The following is a 21,242-nucleotide window of genomic DNA, read 5'->3' as shown; positions in this document are numbered from 1 at the left end:
AACCTGGCGGCCGAGCGGGGTTAAGAGATTCCACTGGTGTGGATTTTTAAACAAGCCTCAAAAAGATGATCACAAAGACGGTCTTTGGCCAAAACCAAGAGTTTAATTAACAGCCCAGATTTTGCTGTGTAGCACTGTAGGGTATGACAGGGTGACATCTGGTTCTCTCTTCCCTCCCTCTCTCAGGTTTCCCTCCATATTTCAGCCTAAATACTAAGGCTGACACCAAAAACAAACACACAAACATTACTAGTAAAACGCCTTAAGGGCGACAGAATTAAAAATAATGATCAGTGTAAATCGGCCACAGACCTCGATTTGATAAAGTCTTAATTTAACTCAGAGTTACAGTAAAGGACTGTAAGGGTCCATTTGGTTCCCAAAAAGCAATCATTTAGCTGGGGACCACCTTAGAACCAACTCTCAAGGACCCCTGTGAGTCCCTGGACCCCACGTTGACAATCAGTAGTCTGGAGAAGTCATTAAGGCTGCTTTCAAGAGCAAACATGTGCATGTCACATGTCAGGGGAATCAGACAAATTCCACAGGTGCTTGTGGGTTGAGGAAAGCATAATTGAAGAGTAACAAATAACATTTCCGCTCATAGATATCTAAGTCTAAGCCTAACTGTCTGTTGTGTAAATAAAAAGGGGTACAGGCCAGGGGTTTACAAAGTCAAAACACAGATTCCAGCTCACAGTTGTGGCTTCCTATTCTTAGAACTTCTTAGAATGTCATAATTATGTATCGACTTTGTCCTTTAACAAGCCTCATTTGTTGAGTTCACTGCACAACAGTATTACACTGTCCAAAATTAAATTACTCATTTTCAAGAGAACAACCTTGAAACTTTACATGCAAGTATGAATGTTAGGCCTACAGTTATTGTTCTGATTGTAGGCCTGTCCTTTCATTCGGTGGATAGCTTTAAAGCACAGCTCAAGACCTATTTCTTTACTCTTGCTTTTAGCTAAATTTTTTAATCCCTATGCTGCTATTGACGTCCGCACGGCTCTGAAATTGTTCTTCAATGTTCTATGCTTTTATTTTTTCTTGCTTTATTGTAATCATTTTACTTATCTCTTTTTTATGTATTTTTTATTTCTATTTTACTTTTTCTCTGTTAAGCACGTGTGCTTCATTTTATGCTCTGTAAAGCACTTTGAGCTGCATTTCATGTCATGAAAGGTGCTATACAAATAAAGTTTTATTATTATTATTATTATTATTTGCTTCATAAAGATAAAACCAAAGCGCAACAACAAATACAAAAATAAATAAATACAAAACAGTTTTACTTGATCATCTCAGTTCCTGTCATTTTCATGTAAAAGTTAAGTGACATGAGCATGAAGGGATGCTGTGGCCACACTGGTCATCTGGGTTTAGTAGGAGTAAGGTCATGCTGCTCATGTCATGCTCAGAGCATGCCATCTAATTTGGGCAGAAGGTTGTGCATTTTGACCTCAAAGAGTAGGATGGTCTTACATACTTCACCATGATAGAAACGGATCACACTGCCATCATGTTTAGCCTATGACTGATGGTATACTTGACCATTGCTTTATTTGAATGGAGGAACCATTGGATTCCACTCATTCCTGTACAGTATGAAAACCAACTTGCAGCCACTTGAAACATTGCATTTTAATGCATTTTAAAGCATGGATTGCTTCGAAAAGTCTAGCTGAAAGCAGTCCCTGGAAAAAAGATTGGTTTATGAATTAAATCCAAACATCCATAACGTATTAACCACACGCAAGGACAACATTGACTCCATTGTGTTTAAATGTCTATGGAGAAAATGTTAACAAAAAAGCTGTTAAACAATTCTAGGTGTACTGTTCACAAAACACCATGTGTCAGTCAGATACTGTAGTTCAATAAGACAAACTAGAATTTCGGGCCCCCTTTGGGGGCCCTCAAATCTAGAGCTCGGGCCCCCTCCGGGGGCCCTCACGGTATACCAGCAATCAAATGGATTTGTAATGGGCAAATATGGGTAGTTCTTTTTTTGAGAAAAACATTTTTTTTGAGAAAAAAAATATTTTTTGGAGAAAAAAAAAATGTTTTTGAGAAAAAAAAGTTTTTTTGAAAAAAAAAAAAGTTTTGGCCTAATTGTGTTATTATTATTACTATAATAGGCCTGCCAATGTTTTATTTTCATTATTTCAATGTTTTCATTTTAGCAACACACACACACACACACACACACACACACACACACACACACACACACACACACACACACACACACACACACACACACACACACACACACACACACACACACACACACACACACACACACACACACACACACACACACACACACACACACACAGTATGTTGCTGTGAAGAGGTGAGTGGGCCGAACTCTAGATGTGAGTGGCCCGAAGGGCCGCCAACTTCTTGTAAGATACAGGCTCTCGGCTAGCTAGGCTCTCGCTGCTGCGCCCGTCACTGCTGAAGCAAACTGTAACCTGATACTTTGGTGACGAAAATTGCATAGGAGACACTCTGGAGAAAGATTTGCATAGCAAACCCACACATCACTTTTCTACAAAGTGTACATCGTGCGAATACAATAGCTTCAGGAGAAGCTGCTAGGAACATTGGGGTAAAAATGTGCGATTTTTGTGCAAAAGGTGGAGTCTTTAGATGCAGTGTAAATGTGATTCTATCGCGCAGGATGCTTAAAAATATTTGAAGAGCGTCGCTGTGGGTTATGGCTGCTGAGATAACCCATAGTATATCTAGACACACGGAGTCAACAGATAAAGGAACACAGTAAAATACTCAGTCTCAATTTATCCATTTAATTCTAATGCCTCATTCACATACAGAAAAGCCAAGCTAATGGTCTGCTTGGTAATTCAATGTATTCTCTATGCAAACGAGCTTTTAAAATTTCCAAGCTGGAAAAAAAGCTTGGACATTTTTAAAGCTGGTTTGCATAGAGAATACATTACCAAGCAAACCATTAGCTTGGCTTCTCTCAGCGTGAATGCAGCATAAGAGTTGATCATTTCACTGTGTGCATACAGTATGCATGCATGTGTCAAGCCCTTTGCACCCAGGCGCGTTTAACCGCACGGATAAAACGGACAATATAATTTTTTGAAAAGAAAACAATGATTCTCTATGACCTCATGCACACCGGCTCAGAATTAGCCGTGCGACGAGTGGCTGCCGCCGTGCGTTTTTTTCTCGATCGAACCCAGTTCGATTCGTGCGTCTTGTCGCATGCGGTAAAAAACTCATCACTCCTTTTATGACTCCTTTTTGGATCCGCAGCGCCGATTCCGCACAGCCTTGCACACCAAATCCAATGCGTTTTATTCATCCCGCAAACGAAAAAAACGCAACTGTCCTGTGTGCAAAGGGCTCCGGTGTGTGCAGACACTAGTGTCTCAGTGGGCGTTTCCTGCTAATGTACAAAGGAGTGCTTGCTAATCTAATTTTGCTGTCCAAGTTCAATCCATACTCTAGCCATGGCTGCTGTGCACTGCCACACACACACACACACACACACACACACACACACACACACACACACACACACACACACACACACACACACACACACACACACACACACACACACACACACACACACACACACACACACACACACACACACACACACACACACACACACACAAATGTGATCCAGACAAAGCAGATAGTACAGGTAATAGTACAGTGCACTAGTCCACCATAGCGCTGCACAACCCCTACTCTTCCATTGTTATGGCATCCTGCAGTACTGGCATAATGCACACACAGTAGCAAAGCAGGGGTTTATACAGGCATAATCAGCCTGTTTCCACTGACACTGCGGTTTGCACTGTCAAGAGTTTGACACATTTTCTGTGGAGGAAACTGGATTATTGGTGTTGGGTTTTCTACTACTCTCTCTGACACGTTAGGAAAATGCTCAATACCTTGTCTTCCTATAAAGAAAGAGAGATGAGCCCCAGGAATGCAGTATGCTAGGTTGTCATTTCTGTGACACAGAAGAATAACAATAATGTACCCGAACAGTCTGTGAGGCAGACCATCTAGAAATAGGAATGGGTCAAAATCAATTTGCAGGCTAAACCAGTTCACACCAGAGCACATTCATAGACAGCCAACCTGATCTAGCCTGAATGGCCCTCGCACCAGTGTTGGGAAAGTTCACTTTAAAAACGAACTAGTTCAAGTTCAATTTCAGAACTTCTAAAATGAACTAGTTCATTTCATAGTTCATAATTCTATATTTTGAACTAAAGTTCATGGTTCCCCAAAATGAACTAACTTAGTTCTTTTTCGTTCTTTTTAACCATAATTCTTTTATACTTTTGGCTATTCAAAAAAAAATAAAAATAAATAAATAAATAAATATATATATATATATATATATATATATATATATATATATATATATATATATATATATATATATATATAAATGTTTAGACGTTGCTGCATGCTATTATTTGTCAAAATTATTGACACAGCCCATATAGAACCACACACAGCAATAATTTCATCCAACTTAACATGAGGTGTCCACAATATTTATGTGCCCACTGCCCAGTGGCCAGTCTTCCTGCACCCTTATTGTGAAGGGCTGAAGGCAGAAGTTTCTAAACCTCGCACACAGCATGTGTCCGCGTTGGTTAAAATAGCTGATCTACAAGCTCACGTTGTCTTGTGGATGCAACGCGTTGTGAGCTTGCAGATCAGCTATTTTCGCCGTGCAACACACATACGACAAAGTATAGTCAGGCTTGCGAGACGTAACGAGGAGGAGATTCACAGTGCAGCTGCAGAGTGCAGACAGCACCGCATATCAACGTTCACGAGGAGCTGCGTGCAGTGCGTACTATTGGAGCATGTGAATGAAAAGAGACGAGAGGACAGACGACCGCGGAGGCGCGGACCGCCACATGAACGGCCGACGAATGCCGACGAACGCCGTTCACGGGCGTCAGAATGACTGCGTTCGACAATATCGTTCATCAAGCGAAAACAAGAACGTTCAGTTCACGTTCGCCCAAAATATGAAGGTGTTCATGAACGATCGTTCTTTGAACGCGTTCGGGTACAACACTGCCTCGCACGCAGTGATAGTGTGGCAACGTGAGGCTATCTAGCATCCACTTGAGTTTGTGTGGTGTGTGAACATTCTTTGAGACCAAGAAAATAAATTGTTTGATCACATTTGATATCACACACACCATACCTGTAACTTTCACTAGGCAATAGAAAATAATATACGATTAATTATATTCGTTTAATTTAATAAAATAATTTCTTAACAGCAATTCAGCGATTTTAGATTAATTGTTAACATCCCTAGTACAGTAAAAGAATGTTGAATGTTGAAAAACAGTCAAAGCTGTCAGAGATGAGTGAGGAGGAGTGTGAGGGGGACAGATAGAGGCATCATTACCTTATGGCCCCGTCCAGACGACAACGGATTATTTTTCACCGGGGAGGTAAAACCACGAACACCCATGGGTGTCCACATGCAGACGCATGCAAACGGAGGACTAGCCGAATAGTTTCCAAAACTCCGGCTGCAGTGCATTTTTGTTACCCGGGCGTATTTCTTTTGCCTTGTGGACACCGTAAACGGAGAAGTTCTTTGCTTGCATGCTTACGTCACCTTGTGCTCCTCGCCTCCTCCTCCTTGCTATGAGAGAATCCCGTGGCGGTCTCTGTAGAATATCCATATTTATGAGCGCATTCACGACATGTTAACATTAGAGAGCTCAGCTGTCTTGTTTAGGGATGGAGCCCTAATGAATGATTGTTTTAATGATATTTGTTACTCTTGTCAAATGTCATCTTCATAGATGGTGGTCACTGGCCAGCCACGAACTCACAGTTGCAAAATATACCAGTTATCTTTCCACCGGCTCAATAAACTGGATCGATAAGGTGCTCATTATCAATAACGAGATGCAGCCCTCGTCTTGTTAACGGAGCATATCTGACGCGACGCGCCTGCCTCTTCTCTTTGTCAAAGTTTGGATATCAAACTGCCAATATCAAATGATTTCAAGCATAATGGAGACATACGCACGCATGCAGGCATTATTCCAGCCCATTCTCACCAGTTGTCTGACGCTTTGAAGGTGAGAATATGTTGTTTATTCACGGCATGTGCTGCCTTTTAAATTATTTCCACGATCAGCACAAGCACAAAAAAAAAGGCTCTAGTCTAGGCTGTGTAGCCTACATTATCTTCCATCTCTCTCCTATCTCTAACATGTGTGTCTGTCACTCTAATTTAGTAATAGATGCTGCTTTAACAAGTGCACTGAAGCATTCATATGATTATGTTCTCATTTCCAACTTAGAGATCAGATGTTCAAATAGGCTAAACATTTTCCAGGGACTATTACAAATTTAAAAAAGAGTCCCCATTATGCAAGTAAAGAACATTCGATTGTGGTTTAATAAATAGCTATGCAACGTTCTCCTCTGCTGCACCGTTAAACGGTCCCGTCTTACAAAGCTCTCTCTCTCTCACTCTCTCTGGGCGGATTCACACTGCGGTCTCGAGACCGGTCTCGAGGCTACTTGGCAGATGTTTAAACCGGTTTTGACAGTGTGAAGCGTGCGGTCTTCCTCAGAAACGGATAGCCTCGAAACCACCTCAAGAGGTAGTCTCGAGACTGCATTGTGCGACCTCGAGACCGGTGAGCCGCAGTGTGAAGCAACCGGCCTCAAAAACGGTATTGATGTTGAACGTGACCTCATATAATGTCGACGAGTCAGCCGTCGGCACAAATAAACACTGGGTAACAGTTGTCGACATGGCCATGGGATCAGCGACTTCATCTCACAGAGAGATTGCTTGCTTGTAGGACTGTCTTCTAAAATTCGTTTATATGTTTTATATCACCAGTTAGCCTACTACTGTGGTGCGCTGGACTGGTGTCATGTACTTCCAATTGGGAGAAGTAGCAATTGGCGAACAGTTATTTATTGTCTCGCACCAGCGCACTGAGGCAGGGGTGAAAGTGAGACGGGACGGCCAGAACCGGCGCTCCGTTAAAACATTCGGAACACGGGACTGTAATCTAGGCTGACCTAGGATCAGATTCAGGTCCGTTATTAGCCGCGAGGCAGCGACATGAAGTATGGCTGTAACTGTGAGATGATGGTTATATGCTGCTCTGGGATCAGATTTACAGCGGGAGGGGGGGGGGCTTGGTGCGTGCGTGCATGCATGTGTGTGCGCTGTCGCCCGTCGGGAAAGAAAAGCAGAAAGAGAAAGCACTAGCCTACAAGTTAAACCATGAACTGTTAAACCATGAAAACAAACCGAAAATGACTTACCGCTGTTGATAGAAAATAGCCTAAAAGTATTCCTTTATCCCTGACTTTTGTTTCGATGTTATAGATTCCTTGGCACTGCTTGTGCACTGCTGTGCCTGCTTGACGTGCCATTAATGTGAATATTAAGCCACAAGCGTTTCAGCCATGTTGATTATTAAATAATTAAAATAATAACGTGCGCTGCGCTGCATGTCTCGCTCATCATTCTGCACGTTTATGCGCCTGGAAAATAGCAGATCTACAAGCTCACAACGCGTCGCGGATGCAAGGTCAGTGTGAGCTTGTAGATCAGCGACACAGGTCAATTGATATGCAAATAGGCTTGTTTGTCTTGTCGAGGTGTGGGGGGTGCGAGACCCAAGACCACTGCAACAATGTTCCACACTGCGCTGTCGCGCGTCATTGAATTGTTACACCAACTTTCGTGCCTGAATTTATTGGCAACCACCATCAGCAATGTCGCATAGTTGATGACACTATGTGCATACCGCCACCTATAGGACCGGGCTGTATAGTGCTAGTGATCTCCAGGGAGGCCAGAAGGTCTGCCAATGTGAATGCTGGCCAGCGTGAACCAGCAACCGGTTTCAGAATCAGTTCTAATCAAACGGATTGCAGTGTGAATCCGCCCTCTCTCTCTCTCTCTCTCTCTCTCCCTCTCTCTCTTTGATTGATCGAGTTACATTCGTTTAATGCTGAGAGAGAGAGAGCGCACCACACTCTCGACGATTCCTCTCCCCTGCTCTAGAAATAGTTCGCGAATGTATATTAAATTAATATTTAAATAGCAATTGTGCATGTTAAAGTGTGAAGATTGTGAAACTTGGACAATGCATAGCCTATAGATAGAAAGCTGCTGCAATGATTGCATGAGAGCAGGGGGACGCGGCCAGCCGGCCACCTGCTTCGGTGACGCGCAGACAGGGATTTATAGCGTTTTGATAATACCGTGTGGACACACATATTTTTCTACACGGAAGTCAGAAACGCCCGGGGATTTTTTAGGTATGGACAGGGCCTATGTATTTCAACCAACAGGAATATAGTTTAAGGAGGTGGTCATTATCGCCACGCAGCTGCAAAAAAAATCTGTTTTGTAATGTCTTGAGCCCTGGGGTTATTGGTTGACACCGCAAAAAGGAAAATCAACACCAGAGTATTGCGTTACTTACTCTCTTGTTCCTGAAGATTGTGGGCCAGGCAGTGGTCCTCCAGCACTGCAAAGTCTCGACACACTGCGGAAAAACAAACCGAGACAGCTGTTCAGAAATATTGCTTTCACTTTACAATATTAAGGCCCCGGCCACACGTGTATAGATATTCTTCTAAACGCACATTTTCGTTCTCCGGTTACAAAAGAAAATCCATGTCCACACGAGAAGAATATCTATGTACCACCTCAAAACGTGATCGGCAAGCATGCCAGGCCAGTACTGTAGGTGGCGTAAGCAATGTAATACCATAGAAGAATGTGCTGAGCATGTGCAGTGAGCTGGTTTTCTAGCCGGTAGTGGAAAAGAACCATTTTTGCGTGTGGCTGAAAGCCCTAAATGCACAAAAAAAAATTGTGTTTAGATAAATATCCATACAAGTGTATAGCCGGCACCTAAGACTAGGACAAGATACAGACAGAGTAGATAGTAGAAACAACATCCAGAATCAACTAGCGTAGACATTTGCTGATAGATCTGAGGAGATGGTTTAATCTTTTGAGCCTGGGCTTTTCTCATATGTTGAATGATTAAAAGCGAGAGTGAAACTAGAGACTAGAAAACAACTACTGAACCATCTTCTCTCTCTATGCAACATACTTCAGGGTTACCATAAGTGAGCATGACATATGCCAAAGTAAGACTATTCATAAAAACTGTGTGCTTAAACAAAAAGGAACTGATCAACATAAGAATATTCTAAGATCATATCTGATACATGGAACATCTGCCTAATGTACACAGGAAGTCCCCACCACCAAGAGTGTCACCCGCAAGAGTATCTGTGGTGTGTTTGTGGTTTAGAGACAGTCTCTCTACAACAGGTTATTTTCATCTTCAAAAAACACGAAGTGAAACTATGGTTGTGCAAGCATTGTCTGACCTTCAAGAGACTAGTTGGGGGCTAAATCAACTTGGCTGATTGTTTGCTTTTGAGAGTGAGATCTGGCATACACAGAACACATTGACATTTTTCCATGTACTCTTTTTATGAAATTTCATGGGCGTCTGTCACAGTAAGCAGCCTCCAGATTAGAGCGACATTAAAGAATTACCTAGATGAATAAGAGATCTAACGTAGGTGCACTTCTAAGCAACATGCAATGAATGCTCAGTAACCAGCAGTTTCTACAAGTGGGCAGCAGAATGTGAGGCAGGGAGTTGCTGAGAAGGAGCCTCCAGTCTTCCTTGGAGAGATAACATTTTAATTAAAACAACATGCATTGTAGAACTCAAGTTTCTCACACAAATACACAGAAACTGAGACATAATTATTTATGAACTGATTTAACATGATTATTTAAATTAATACCATGGTTGGCTCTGCCTTTAAGTGTTCAACTTCAATGGGCCCAGAATAGCTCAATTGACTAAAGGCCTACGGGTGTATTTTAGATTTAGTACATTCTCACGGCAAAGTTGCTAAATGGATGTGAGCTGCCAGTGCATTTATGACGTATGTGTCATGCTGTGTAAAGTGGATTAAACTGCCTTCTATTTAGAACATAGAAACCTGAAAACAGAAAACACTGAAGTGAAACGAAATAACTCTAACCCTAACCCTATATTTACCACTGTGACTAAAGATATAGCAACTGGGAGTATAAAAAAAAAAGATAAAAAGAAAGGACTGAACTTGGGTGACATTTCCTTTTAACCTCCCTTTGGCGGTTATATTTGATTTTAGTGTGTACACAACTGCATGCCATGAGACATTAATGGCTGTAACCTTTGTTCCTGCTCGTCTGGAGTGTGCTTCGAGTTCAACCATTTGGCTTCATTTAATAATCCATAAAATGTAAGCTATTGGGGTATGTATCCAATCTGGCAACAACTAGAAACCTAGCACACAGGACAGGTATTAAATCTTTTTATAGATCCTGTAAATGTGGAATTGTGAATTTCTGAACTTGGCTTAATGAAGCATTCACTGTGGCCTGAAAACAAAAGTTACCTTCCTGTCATGCTGATCAGTGCCTGTCTAGTAGCTAGCCATCAAATTCTAAATATTCAAAATAAAAATAATTGCGCTTTTCGTCTTTCAGCTACTGTTTTTACTACTCTTTTTTTCTACAAGCTTGCATTAAACATTCATAAACCCAGTGGCATCACTAAACCACCTCACACCACAAGGCTCAGAGCCCTGGCATTCTCTACTCTCACAGAGATTACCTCATCCATATGCATATTTAATAAGCATGAGGACAACACAACTGTGGGCTACTTCAAAGTATCACCAGCATTCACCATTGTGCATGAGAAAATGTTCTAAGAAAGTAAGAAACTGAAAGCACACTTGCCAATACAATTGATGGCCAGAAAAACAGCTTGGAATCATTCTGAATCATGCACGTTCCCGTTCTTAACACAATAGTCAACCCAGATGCTGAACCAGTATTAAATAAGTATGCCAATAGTAGATGGCTGGGCTAGACAAACTTGATGACGTGGCTGACTGGGTGAGTGAGTTGGTTGGTTGAACAGATGGAGGTGAGGAGAGACCCCACTGTCTCAACAACACCCTATGACTAACTTGGGAGCTTGTTTCTTTCAACCATTACACCAAGAACCAGACATTTGATCCAATTAATACTACTGCATAATCAGCCTAATTTGTGCAGCCAGCACAATAATCTGAGTTTGTGTGGCAGTCACAGCTCCCTGTTCGTTAAGAAAAAAGAGCACTTAGAGCAAACATTTCATTCAAAACAAGTCAACACAGAGCATCAGGGGACCCAGAAGGCAAAGAAAGCTGAAACCAAAATATCTTTGCTCCCGTTTTCCACGTCACTTAAACCTTGAAACAAAAACAAAAGAACTAACCCGAAAATGTTGAGGCAGGAAAACTGACGTTTTGCCAAACACTTTTTGAGTCAACTCAAACTCTCTGGAGCCCAGCTTCTAAGTAGTGGAAAAAGACCATTTATTCTATTCTTCCCTTCCAGGCTCCAGCATCTCAAACATTCCAGTGAGCAGCTGTTTCCCACTCAAGGATCTTCTTTCCATCAGCTAAACAAGCCATAAGTTCAGCATAAATCTAGCTGCTTTTCTACCAGAGAAATGGAAACAACAGGCTCAGTAAGCCATGGGAGGGGAGTGAGGATACAGAGGAGGGGGGCAGTCAATGTGGATGTAATTGACTAATGACTACTGACCAGTGACCACATGCTTTAATCCAGCAATTTTTAGCTGGAGACCCAAAGGAGAAATTAACATCTTAAACGTTTGTTTTTTAATTTATGGAATTTCTTAAGATTTTTATTTGATTTCTTCATGAAATGGAGAGAAAAAAACGTTGAATTTTGTTTTTAATTCATGATTATTATTATTATTATAAAAAATGTTTGTGAATGTTTTTTGAAAATGTTTTGAAATAATTAAAAACAATATGTAGGAAACAAAACAATTAAGGGACCCATAAAATGTGTCCGCGACCCACAAATGGGTCCCGACCCAGTGCTTGGGAACCATTGCTTTAATCTGTTTGTTGCAGCTCGACTCAAATCCCTAATACTCACTGTGAGGCCTATCAGGTGACATGATGCATGTCCCACATCGTGTGATATATTCGCACAGATCAACACATACCAGTCTTGTGTGTGACTCACTCAAAGTCTGGTTAGTGGTTATGTCTTTAGAAAATATACACATTTTAAAGGTCGGCGACACCTTCACTGACTGATCTCTGGAGACAGGGAGCAGCAAACCCCCTGGAATTTAAACAACAAACAATTGTGATCTGATAGACTGATCAGCATGGAGAAGGTTACGCTTAATAATAAAGCACACAACTGCAGCAACAACAACAACTATGCCTCAGTACGGCCATGATGGGGGAAAAACGATTATGTAGTTAATAACACCTTAAACAGGACTGCTGTGCTAGCGGCTTTAGCCATTAGCTAAACACCAACCCTATAACACCTGCGTCCATACATTCCCCATATAACATTAGCTGGCTAACGTTAGAGGTAAAATAAATAAAACATAACATTATATAGCTTTACTCCGGTGCAGCAAACCAAACGTGTCGTTATTGTCATTACCCAGTTTCACTCCTGGCAGTTTATTCTGGTCGATGCTAAATTCAGCCATGTTGACAGACAGTAGTGTGACAATATTCTGTCAAAACCCCCGTTTCACGTTGAATTTACACTCGCTTCCTCCCTTCCTTCTGCGTTCCTCCTTCCTTGCTTCCCGATAAGGTGACAGGGCGCCGGGGGGTCGCTCTGCTCTGGCTGATTGATCGCCTTTAATCACACAAACCCCCGATTGATTAAGGTCACTCGCACGGCCCTCCTTTGATTGGTTTCGGTGACCGTCGTGTCGCGCGGGTCGCAACAGCAGCAGCACAGCAGCAGCTGTCCTACTCCGGCTAGCCGTCAGATTTTCAGCCAAGCAGCATCCCTCCCTCCTTCCCTGCTTCCTTCCCCCCTGACCCGCCTCCTGCTGGCTGAAAAAAAGAACAGATCTACAAACCAGCAACGCGTCGTAGCGCGACGCGTTGCTGGTTTGTAGATCTGTTCTTTTTTTGGCCAGCTGACACAGCTGTGATAGCCGGAGTGCCAGGCTGGTCAGTATCACCTCGCTCGGTAAGTGTGTGGTCACTAATATTCACTAGTAGCCTACTTTACTATGTCACGGACCCCCGAACTTGACTTTTATTATTTTGATATGGCCTACTATACCGCTACACTACACCATTTAAAGTATTCCCTAACCCTAATAACATTGGTTTAAATTAATTTATCTATAGTCTATTCTTAATGTCATAATAATTGCACAAAATACCATATGATACTACTGACAGTGGGCCTTGGGATATAATATTGGCTAGATAGAGGCTTTCAGACATTTTTTTTCTTGTAATAATTTCAAGTTATCCATCTGGGAAGGATTAGATGAAAAATGGTTTAAAATAGTGGGCCATTTTTACTATGAAAAGGCATAATACGTCTTCATTAACGTGACTTGACAGCTGATAGGCCTAGTCTGCTGCCTACGTTGCATTTTTGATTCATCGTTTTTTTTTTTGTTTGTAGGATATCTGAGGGAAAAAAAATAGATATCATATAGACCTATATCGTATTTCTCTCTCTCTCTCTCTCTCTCTCTCTCTCTCTCTCTCGGGGGGGGGGGGGGGGGGGGGGGGGGGGGGGGGGACAGGTTTATATTACTTTGTGAGGACCAAATGTCCCCAAAGTATAGTAGAATTGGAGAAATAGACATTGTGGGGACCAAATAGTGTGTGTGTGTGAGGGAGAGAGAGAGACACTCACTCACTACTGTCTTTTAAATGAATATTCTTTTAGCCTACTGCACGGGCTAATTGCTCCCTCTAGTGTAAAACATTTCCAAATGCAGCCATCTGCCAATGCCTATTGCACTTTTTACTCCTATAGCCTACAGTTACTTATTTGGACCAGGGGTCATCATCAACATGTCCGTACACAGACAAATATGTAGCAAGACTTGGTTTTGTCTGTGTCAAATTCTACATTTTCTTTTTGAGCGGTGCCTAAGCTCCGCTTTGTGCTTATTTGTCCATGGTGTCATAGACACAGAGGCACAGACCAATCAAAGAATGTGTTTAGCCAAAAAAGTAGTACCTCATAGACACAGAGGCCTCTGATTGGTTTTCCTGTCTGTCTTTAGCCAAAAAATATCTACCGTTCGTGGCCTTTGATTGGTCCGTGAAATGTGACTTGATTGTTATGAATTGGTCAAGCAGAACTTCAAAATTGTATGAGATGAATATTACCCATAACCAGAGAAAGTAACCACACTTTTAGACAGACTGTGGTTAATTTCACAGGTTATCCACGATTTTCCTACGCCCCATAGTGCATTGCGCAGACGTTTGCACCGATCTTCCGCCGCCGATTTACAAGCTCACAACGGGTTGCATCTGCGACGCGACGTGAGCTTGTATGTCTGCTGTTAAACCCGGAAGTTTGGTCCTGATAGTCTCCAGTAAACCCCCGGGGAAAATTGTGGATAGATGATACACAGCTAAGACAAGTTTAAAATACATATAAACAGCCTTTGATTGGTTTGTGCTAATCAAACCAGTTCAGATTTCCAAACTTCTTAGGGCTCAGTGTAGATGCGATGTTACGTTTTGTAGGATCAAAACCTAATATGATCATGTCCTATGGTCCTGTGCAGTTCTCCTGTTCTGAGAAAGAGATAGTGATGTCTGCTGTCCCTCTTGATTGGGTCCTTAGGTCCTTGGTTCTTTTCTGGCTTGGTTAAACGGTCATCCCATACCTTGACGACAAGGACCTCGTGTAGATGTGATATTACGTTTTGTAGGATCAAAACCTAATATGATCATATGGTCCTGAGCAGTTCTCCTGTTCTGAGAAAGAGAGAGTGATGTCTGCTGTCCCTCTTGATTAGGTCCTTAGGTCCTTGGTTATTTCCTGGCTTAGTTAAGACAGGCAAACTGTTCTACACCGTGTTGCGTTAAAGTCCTTCACTATGCTCTCTGGCCTCTTTGGTTTTTGAATGGCTTTGTCTTCAAAGTATCTGAATATGACTAGCTCAACATCACTCAAGTTGGCAACTTGAGTAATGCTCTTAGCTTCCTCGATGCCCAGATATCGTTCTGTCTAGGTGGGATTCCAGGCCCAGCTGAACAAACAACTTCAGTAGCTCCATCATCAGATTGTCCACTAGTGGCTTCCCCTGCAAGTTGGCTGCAATATCGAAGTGAGCAGTGCCTGTCTAAACTTCAAACACAGAGAAAGCAACAGTTTTCTACATATATAAATATATCGACAGTGATGTCATAGTTTGTCATACTCCTCCTCCTCATTAACCACATACAAGGACATCTGCCGTCGTGTTTGCACCGCTCACTTCGCACGGGTGCAATTCTTTACACACCATTACCAGTAAGACGCCCTAAGGGCGAGAAGCGATCTTGCGCTGAATCAACAGAGACTGACTCAATATGTCCAATGTCCATATAGGCATTCCCAGATATGGGCTTAATATTGATGACGTCAGGGATCTACTTATATATGGGCATAAAAGGGACAAGGGATAGCGCCCGCGTCGCGTTCTCGATGACTTTAATTCCCGTGTTATCCTCCGTTGCCACCAGGCTGTTTGTGCAAAGGTCGCACAGCCTGTCGCCGTACAGTCGCGTCCTCCAGACCGGCACGAGCCGCACAGAGACGAACCTCCTTGGCCGGAGCGCCGCCATGCTCTCCACCAGGTCCTCCCGGGGGACCAGGAAAGGTATTTTAGCCGAAGAGGCTAACAGATGTCCCAGTGTTATGAACCAGCCGGCGGTGCTGTACCACCACCTGGCCCCCAGGTGGCTCTTCAACCTCGAGAACCGCCGCGGTTCGTGGGCCGCTATGGCCAGCAGGGGGCGCAATAACAACCTGTACTGGGATGGGGAAGGAGGGCAGAGGAGTGGAGGAGGAGGAGAGGAGAGGGGAAGGAGTGGATACAGAGGAGTTGCATCTGCTGGTGTTCTGTCTGCTGCTGCTGTGGCCTTCTGCCTGAAGAAAGACTCTGATAACAAAGGTGATGCACTTCTGGAGGCAGCACGGATCAACAACAGCCAGCAGATAGCCTGGCTGGTGAAGGAGAACGTAGATCCCAACCACAGAGACAGACTGGGCTGGACCACTCTCATGGTGGGTGCTATTAACAGACAGCACAGTGCGGTGAAGGTTCTACTAGAAGCTGGCGCAGACCCCAATGCAGGAGACCACTTCAACAACGTGTCCAACACCTCCCGCGAAAAAGGCATCGACTCTCTGGAAGTGCTGGAATCCAGAGTGTCTGGTTCCACACCACTCCACTACGCCACGCTGGCTGACGACCCACGCACCGTACACATGCTGCTAGACGCTGGTGCTAACCCGCTGCAGACCAACAGCCAGGGCCTCACACCACGGGCCTACGCTAAAGATGGAGAGCTGAGCACACTGTTGAAAGAGTGGGAGGAGGAGGTACAGGCTCGCAGGGATGCTGAGGAGAGGAGGAGGTTCCCCCTGGAGAGGAGGCTGAAGGAGCACATCATTGGACAAGAGGGGGCCATCAATGCAATGGCCTCGGCCATCAGGAGGAAGGAGAATGGTTGGTACGATGAAGAACGTCCCCTGGTCTTCCTCTTCCTGGGTTCCTCTGGACTCGGCAAGACGGAGATGTCCAAACAGGTGGCTCGCTACATGCACAAAGACAAAAAAGGTTTCATCCGAATGGACATGTCAGAGTTCCAGGAGAAACACGAGGTGGCCAAGTTCATCGGCTCTCCGCCGGGGTACGCGGGCTACGAGGAGGGTGGTCAGCTGACCAAGCAGCTGAAGGCCTACCCCAACGCCACGGTCCTCTTCGACGAGGTGGACAAGGCTCACCCCGACGTCCTCACCATCATGCTGCAGCTGTTCGATGAGGGCCGTCTGACGGACGGTAAAGGAGAGACCATCGAATGCAAGGACGCCATCTTCATCATGACGTCTAATGTGGCCAGCGACGACATAGCCAATCATGCACTGCAGCTCCGCCAGGAAGCCCAGGAGGTCAGCCGCAGGAAGCTGGCTGACAGCCTAGGTGAGAAAGACAGACAGGATGACGTACAGAAGACTGTCAAAATCTCCCAACAGTTTAAGGAAGAAGTGATCCGACCGATCCTAAAGGCCCAGTTCCGGAGGGACGAGTTTCTGGGTCGGATCAACGAGATTGTCTACTTCCTGCCCTTCCGTCACTCAGAGCTGCTTCAGCTGGTCGGCAAAGAGCTCAACTTCTGGGCTAAGAAGGCTAAACAGCATCATGACATCACCCTCCAGTGGGATCAGCCAGTTCTGGACCTGTTGGCTGGTGGTTATATCATGCATTATGGAGCGCGCTCCATCAAACATGAGGTGGAGCAGCAAGTCATCAACCAATTGGCAGCCGCGTATGAGCAGGAGCTCCTCCCCAAAGGCTGTACCATGTGGCTGAGGGTCCAATCGGAGAACGGCCCTGAGGTACTGAGTGTGCCCAGACTGCGCCTGGAGGTCGTAGGAGTACAGCTCAGCTCGAACCCTAGACATCCAGCCTCCGCTCAGCCCGGACAACTGAAGCACTGAAGCAATACAACACTGAGTCCTAAACTATATAGACATAAGCCATATGAACACCAATGCACAGGCACATATATAAACCATACAAACACACAAATTAAAGGGGGTTTAAGTGATTTATTTATTTATTCCTTGATTAAAATCAGTCAGATGCCAGACGCACAAACGCTTACCAGAAGCAGCCCACTATCCTCCAGAACAAGAAATGTGTTCTTCTGGCCGCTGAAGGTGACAAGTAGACTAAGGAAAAGCGCCCTCGCTACACCATGAATGTTGTGCTTGGCTTCAAGACCCAAATAGAGGCTATGGGAGGCACTAGTGCGAGGCCTTAAGGGGAGAAAATGCTCATTTCGTGCAAATCAGTCTAAAAGCGCAAAATTTTGCACATAATGTAGTCCAGGGCTTGCTCTAATGATTTAGCTAGGGCGCCCGAGTTTGCAACCTTCGGGGTTACCACAGCGGCCAAATCAAGTTGGGCTCCCATCGACTTTCTATACAGGAGGAGAATACACAGGGAAAAAAATCACACCTAATGTGAAGTGAGCGGTGGTCGTGCTTGCATAACGTCTTCAGACTAGGATTTGAGTCTAGGATGTACAGGCTATGCTACACACACACGTTTTGCTATGGCAAAACGCTGAGGAAAAAGGCTACAGACACACGCACAGCCACTATATGGAGCAGTTTACCACCGCTCAAAAAAAATCCGCTTTAAGCAGGATGTGAGGGGTTTGTCATGATTCTGAATCCATTTTCAAGCATTTGTTTTGCACAAAAACTTTCCTCAGGCTAAAAATGGCCTAACAAAACGATGGTTTAGGGATGAGTCATCACTTTTCAGAGTTTTGTGGGCATTTTGTGGGACCATTTCTAGCCCAAGGAAGTTTTTTTTTGCAAAACAAATGCTTGCAATCGATATTTGAAAAAATGCGATGCATGACTTCCTTGGCCTACTGGCAGCATGCACAAGAAATCTGGCTGTTATTGGTCCAGTGGTTTGCAGGATTAGCTGCACACACATACGTGCGCAGGCACGCAGGCACGCACACACACACACACACAGGCCTTTTGGCCTAGATAATAATGTATCTGAACGCTCAAAGTATTGATGTATTTGATTGTCTAGAAGTCATCCATGAAGCTAATCAATGGAATGGTTGCAGTCACACATTACCTAACCAGTAAGACGCCTAAGGGCGAAAAGCGACCTCGCCCTAAAGGGCCATCTGTGTTGGCCATATATGGATTCTGTTAGTGTGGTTCTCCTAACAGGGCATCATCTGGGATACAATCCCTTTCATGCCCATATATGGAGATCCCTAACAGAATCCCTTTTATGCCCATATATGGAGATCCCTGCTCTAAGTATTTGACATCACTGTGATGTCACCTGTTTAAGCCCATATATGGAGATCCCTGAGTATCTGACTGTGATGTCACAGTGATGTGTCAGGGGAACCACAGTGTCAGGCGTTACCCATCCGGACGGACGTCTACGGACAAGCTGTGACGGTTCATAGCCACCATGCTGTTTGGAATCATCTGCACCATGGCAGGCAACGTATATTGCCATATTGCATGATAATATTATTATTACACCACTAGACCCCTAATTGCTTTTTGAGAATTTAATCATTATGCCTTTATCAGTCGATTGCCCTTAAAATCTTGCTTTTTCACTTATATCCAGTGGCCAGTGACCTTGGCTCTAACATCAACAAGTTTGATTATAAATATTCCTTTAACTTCTAATAAACTACAATGTACCATTCATGTTTAAAAGACAATGCATCCCACAGCTTTGTTCCTATTGTTTTGTACATAAACATAAATACTTTGTACAATTTGGTTTCGACATTTTATCCAAATTCACAAAAACATTACATAACGTAGCAGAATAACGGATTCAACATAATTTCATAGTCAGGTCATGGACCTCTGAATTGAAATCACTAACACATAATAATTGGCCTCCCCACTCCCAACCTCCCAGCCCTCATTGACACTGCTGAACATAGCACACAACCCCTGCCACACCCCTCAACCCATGCTTCAACCTCCTCCCCTCTGGCCGCAATAGAAAATGCACTCTGTAACAGATTTGTGTTGTTGTGACCGTGTCTTGTCTATAGCCTTGAAGGAAGGCTGGTAGAGGACTCGCACACTACATATATACTTAAGGAATACTCCTTAGACTGAGACTTAAATATAGTTTCTTTTATTTTTAGCCCATAGTGCTCAAGGTGCTCAGTGCAAAAATAAAAAAAGCAAACGTTTCGGTCCTGGGACCTTCGTCAGTGCTTTACATCTGTCTATAGCCTTACCTATTTTGAGTGTTACAGACTGTGGAAAACAAATGTCCTCTGTGGAAGACAATAAAGAATTAATCATAATCTGGCTTTAGTTCATATAGTAAAGGTTGTTGCACACTGCTGCGCTTTTTCAGCTGAATATAAGAGCGAATTTTGGAGCACATAAATAAAGAAATCAACCTCACGTTATGTCAATCACGTTTGCACACTGCCGCCAGTTTCATATTAATTGTTGGACCACTGGGTCCCTTGGTCTCTATCCCTCTCTCTCTCTCTCTCTCTCTCTCTCTCTCTCTCTCTCTCTCCTTGCCCTGAAAAACGCATTTTGCAATGAAAAAACGCAGCAGTGTGCAAGCAGCTTAAGTTTTTGGCTAGAATCATTTTTTTTAAATGCATTAAAACAAAACACTTAAACACTTGATAAATAACCACAGGATTTGTAGTGTGAATTACCACAGCAAGTTTCAAGTACCTACAAGATGATTGTCATGCTATGCTAAAATTAACGGAATCCATGCTATGCATTTGTCTGCACAATTGAACAGAAAAACCATTGTGGTTGCATCTCCACAATGTTTAGGATTCAATCATACGGTGGGTCACTCCAGCAAGTCCTTGAGATCCTTTACTTTTGAAAGCTGAATGGCAAGGGGTTGAACGGTTTCGGGATGAGAGATGTGAAGCTGTCAACTGGTTCCGGAGATGCCTCGAAGAATAATGGAGCAGTAGCCAAGAACATTTATGAGGGGCCAAAAGCCAAACTCAGCCAAGTGCATGCCAGACACACAATTTTCCTTAAAGTCCATCTCTGTAAAGTTACATGTCACAAATGTAATATGGGTAACATTCATTCATTCATTCGTTCGTTCATTCATTCATTCATTCATTCATCCATTCATTCATTCATATTCATTCATTCATTCATTCCTTCATTCATTCGTTCATTCGTTCATTCGTTGATTCATTCATTCATTCATTCATTCATTCATTCATTCGTCCGCCCGCTCATTCATTCATTCATTCATTCCCTGGATCCATTACTCAGACAGAGATGTGACATGTGATTTCCTTGATGCACAAACATAGACTGCAGTACTCAAGGTGGGGCAGGGTGGTGGAGCTGGCCCCTGTGATTGATGGATGATCTGACAGCTCCAAATCAAAGCTGCAGACAAGGCTGAGAGCGAGAACCCTGTGTTGGGCTATGGACGGGATAGAATCAATCCACTTTGCTCCTTTTCCCCCTGCCTCAAGACGTACCTATTTAAGGAACTAATTATTGTAAACGAAAT

General features: G+C 43.5%; 2 protein-coding genes across 3 annotated transcripts in view; one reads left to right on the top strand and one right to left on the bottom strand.

The window, feature by feature from the left end:
• Window positions 1-12,877, bottom strand: part of ccdc50a (coiled-coil domain containing 50a) — a 35,496-nt gene extending 22,619 nt beyond the window's left edge. For both annotated transcript variants that reach the window (XM_080736682.1, XM_080736683.1), the window contains exons 1-2: window positions 12,599-12,877; window positions 8,514-8,576 (exon numbers count right to left, since the gene is read on the bottom strand). In XM_080736682.1, coding sequence (XP_080592808.1) covers window positions 8,514-8,576; window positions 12,599-12,647 — 112 coding nt within the window. In that variant the 5' untranslated portion in view covers window positions 12,648-12,877. The remainder of the gene's footprint in view (window positions 1-8,513; window positions 8,577-12,598) is intronic.
• Window positions 12,878-15,625: 2,748 nt separating this feature from the next.
• Window positions 15,626-17,636, top strand: LOC308287563 (mitochondrial disaggregase-like; the record flags this gene model as incomplete). Its single annotated transcript, XM_080728787.1, is given in 2 exon segments — window positions 15,626-17,577; window positions 17,579-17,636. Coding segments are annotated over 2 exon segments (2,010 nt in total).
• Window positions 17,637-21,242: the final 3,606 nt, after the last annotated feature.

The sequence above is a fragment of the Nannobrachium achirus genome (assembly GCF_963921795.1).
Source record: "Nannobrachium achirus genome assembly, chromosome: 1".
NCBI lineage: Eukaryota > Metazoa > Chordata > Actinopteri > Myctophiformes > Myctophidae > Nannobrachium > Nannobrachium achirus.
This window is presented reverse-complemented; position numbering and strand designations above follow the sequence as displayed.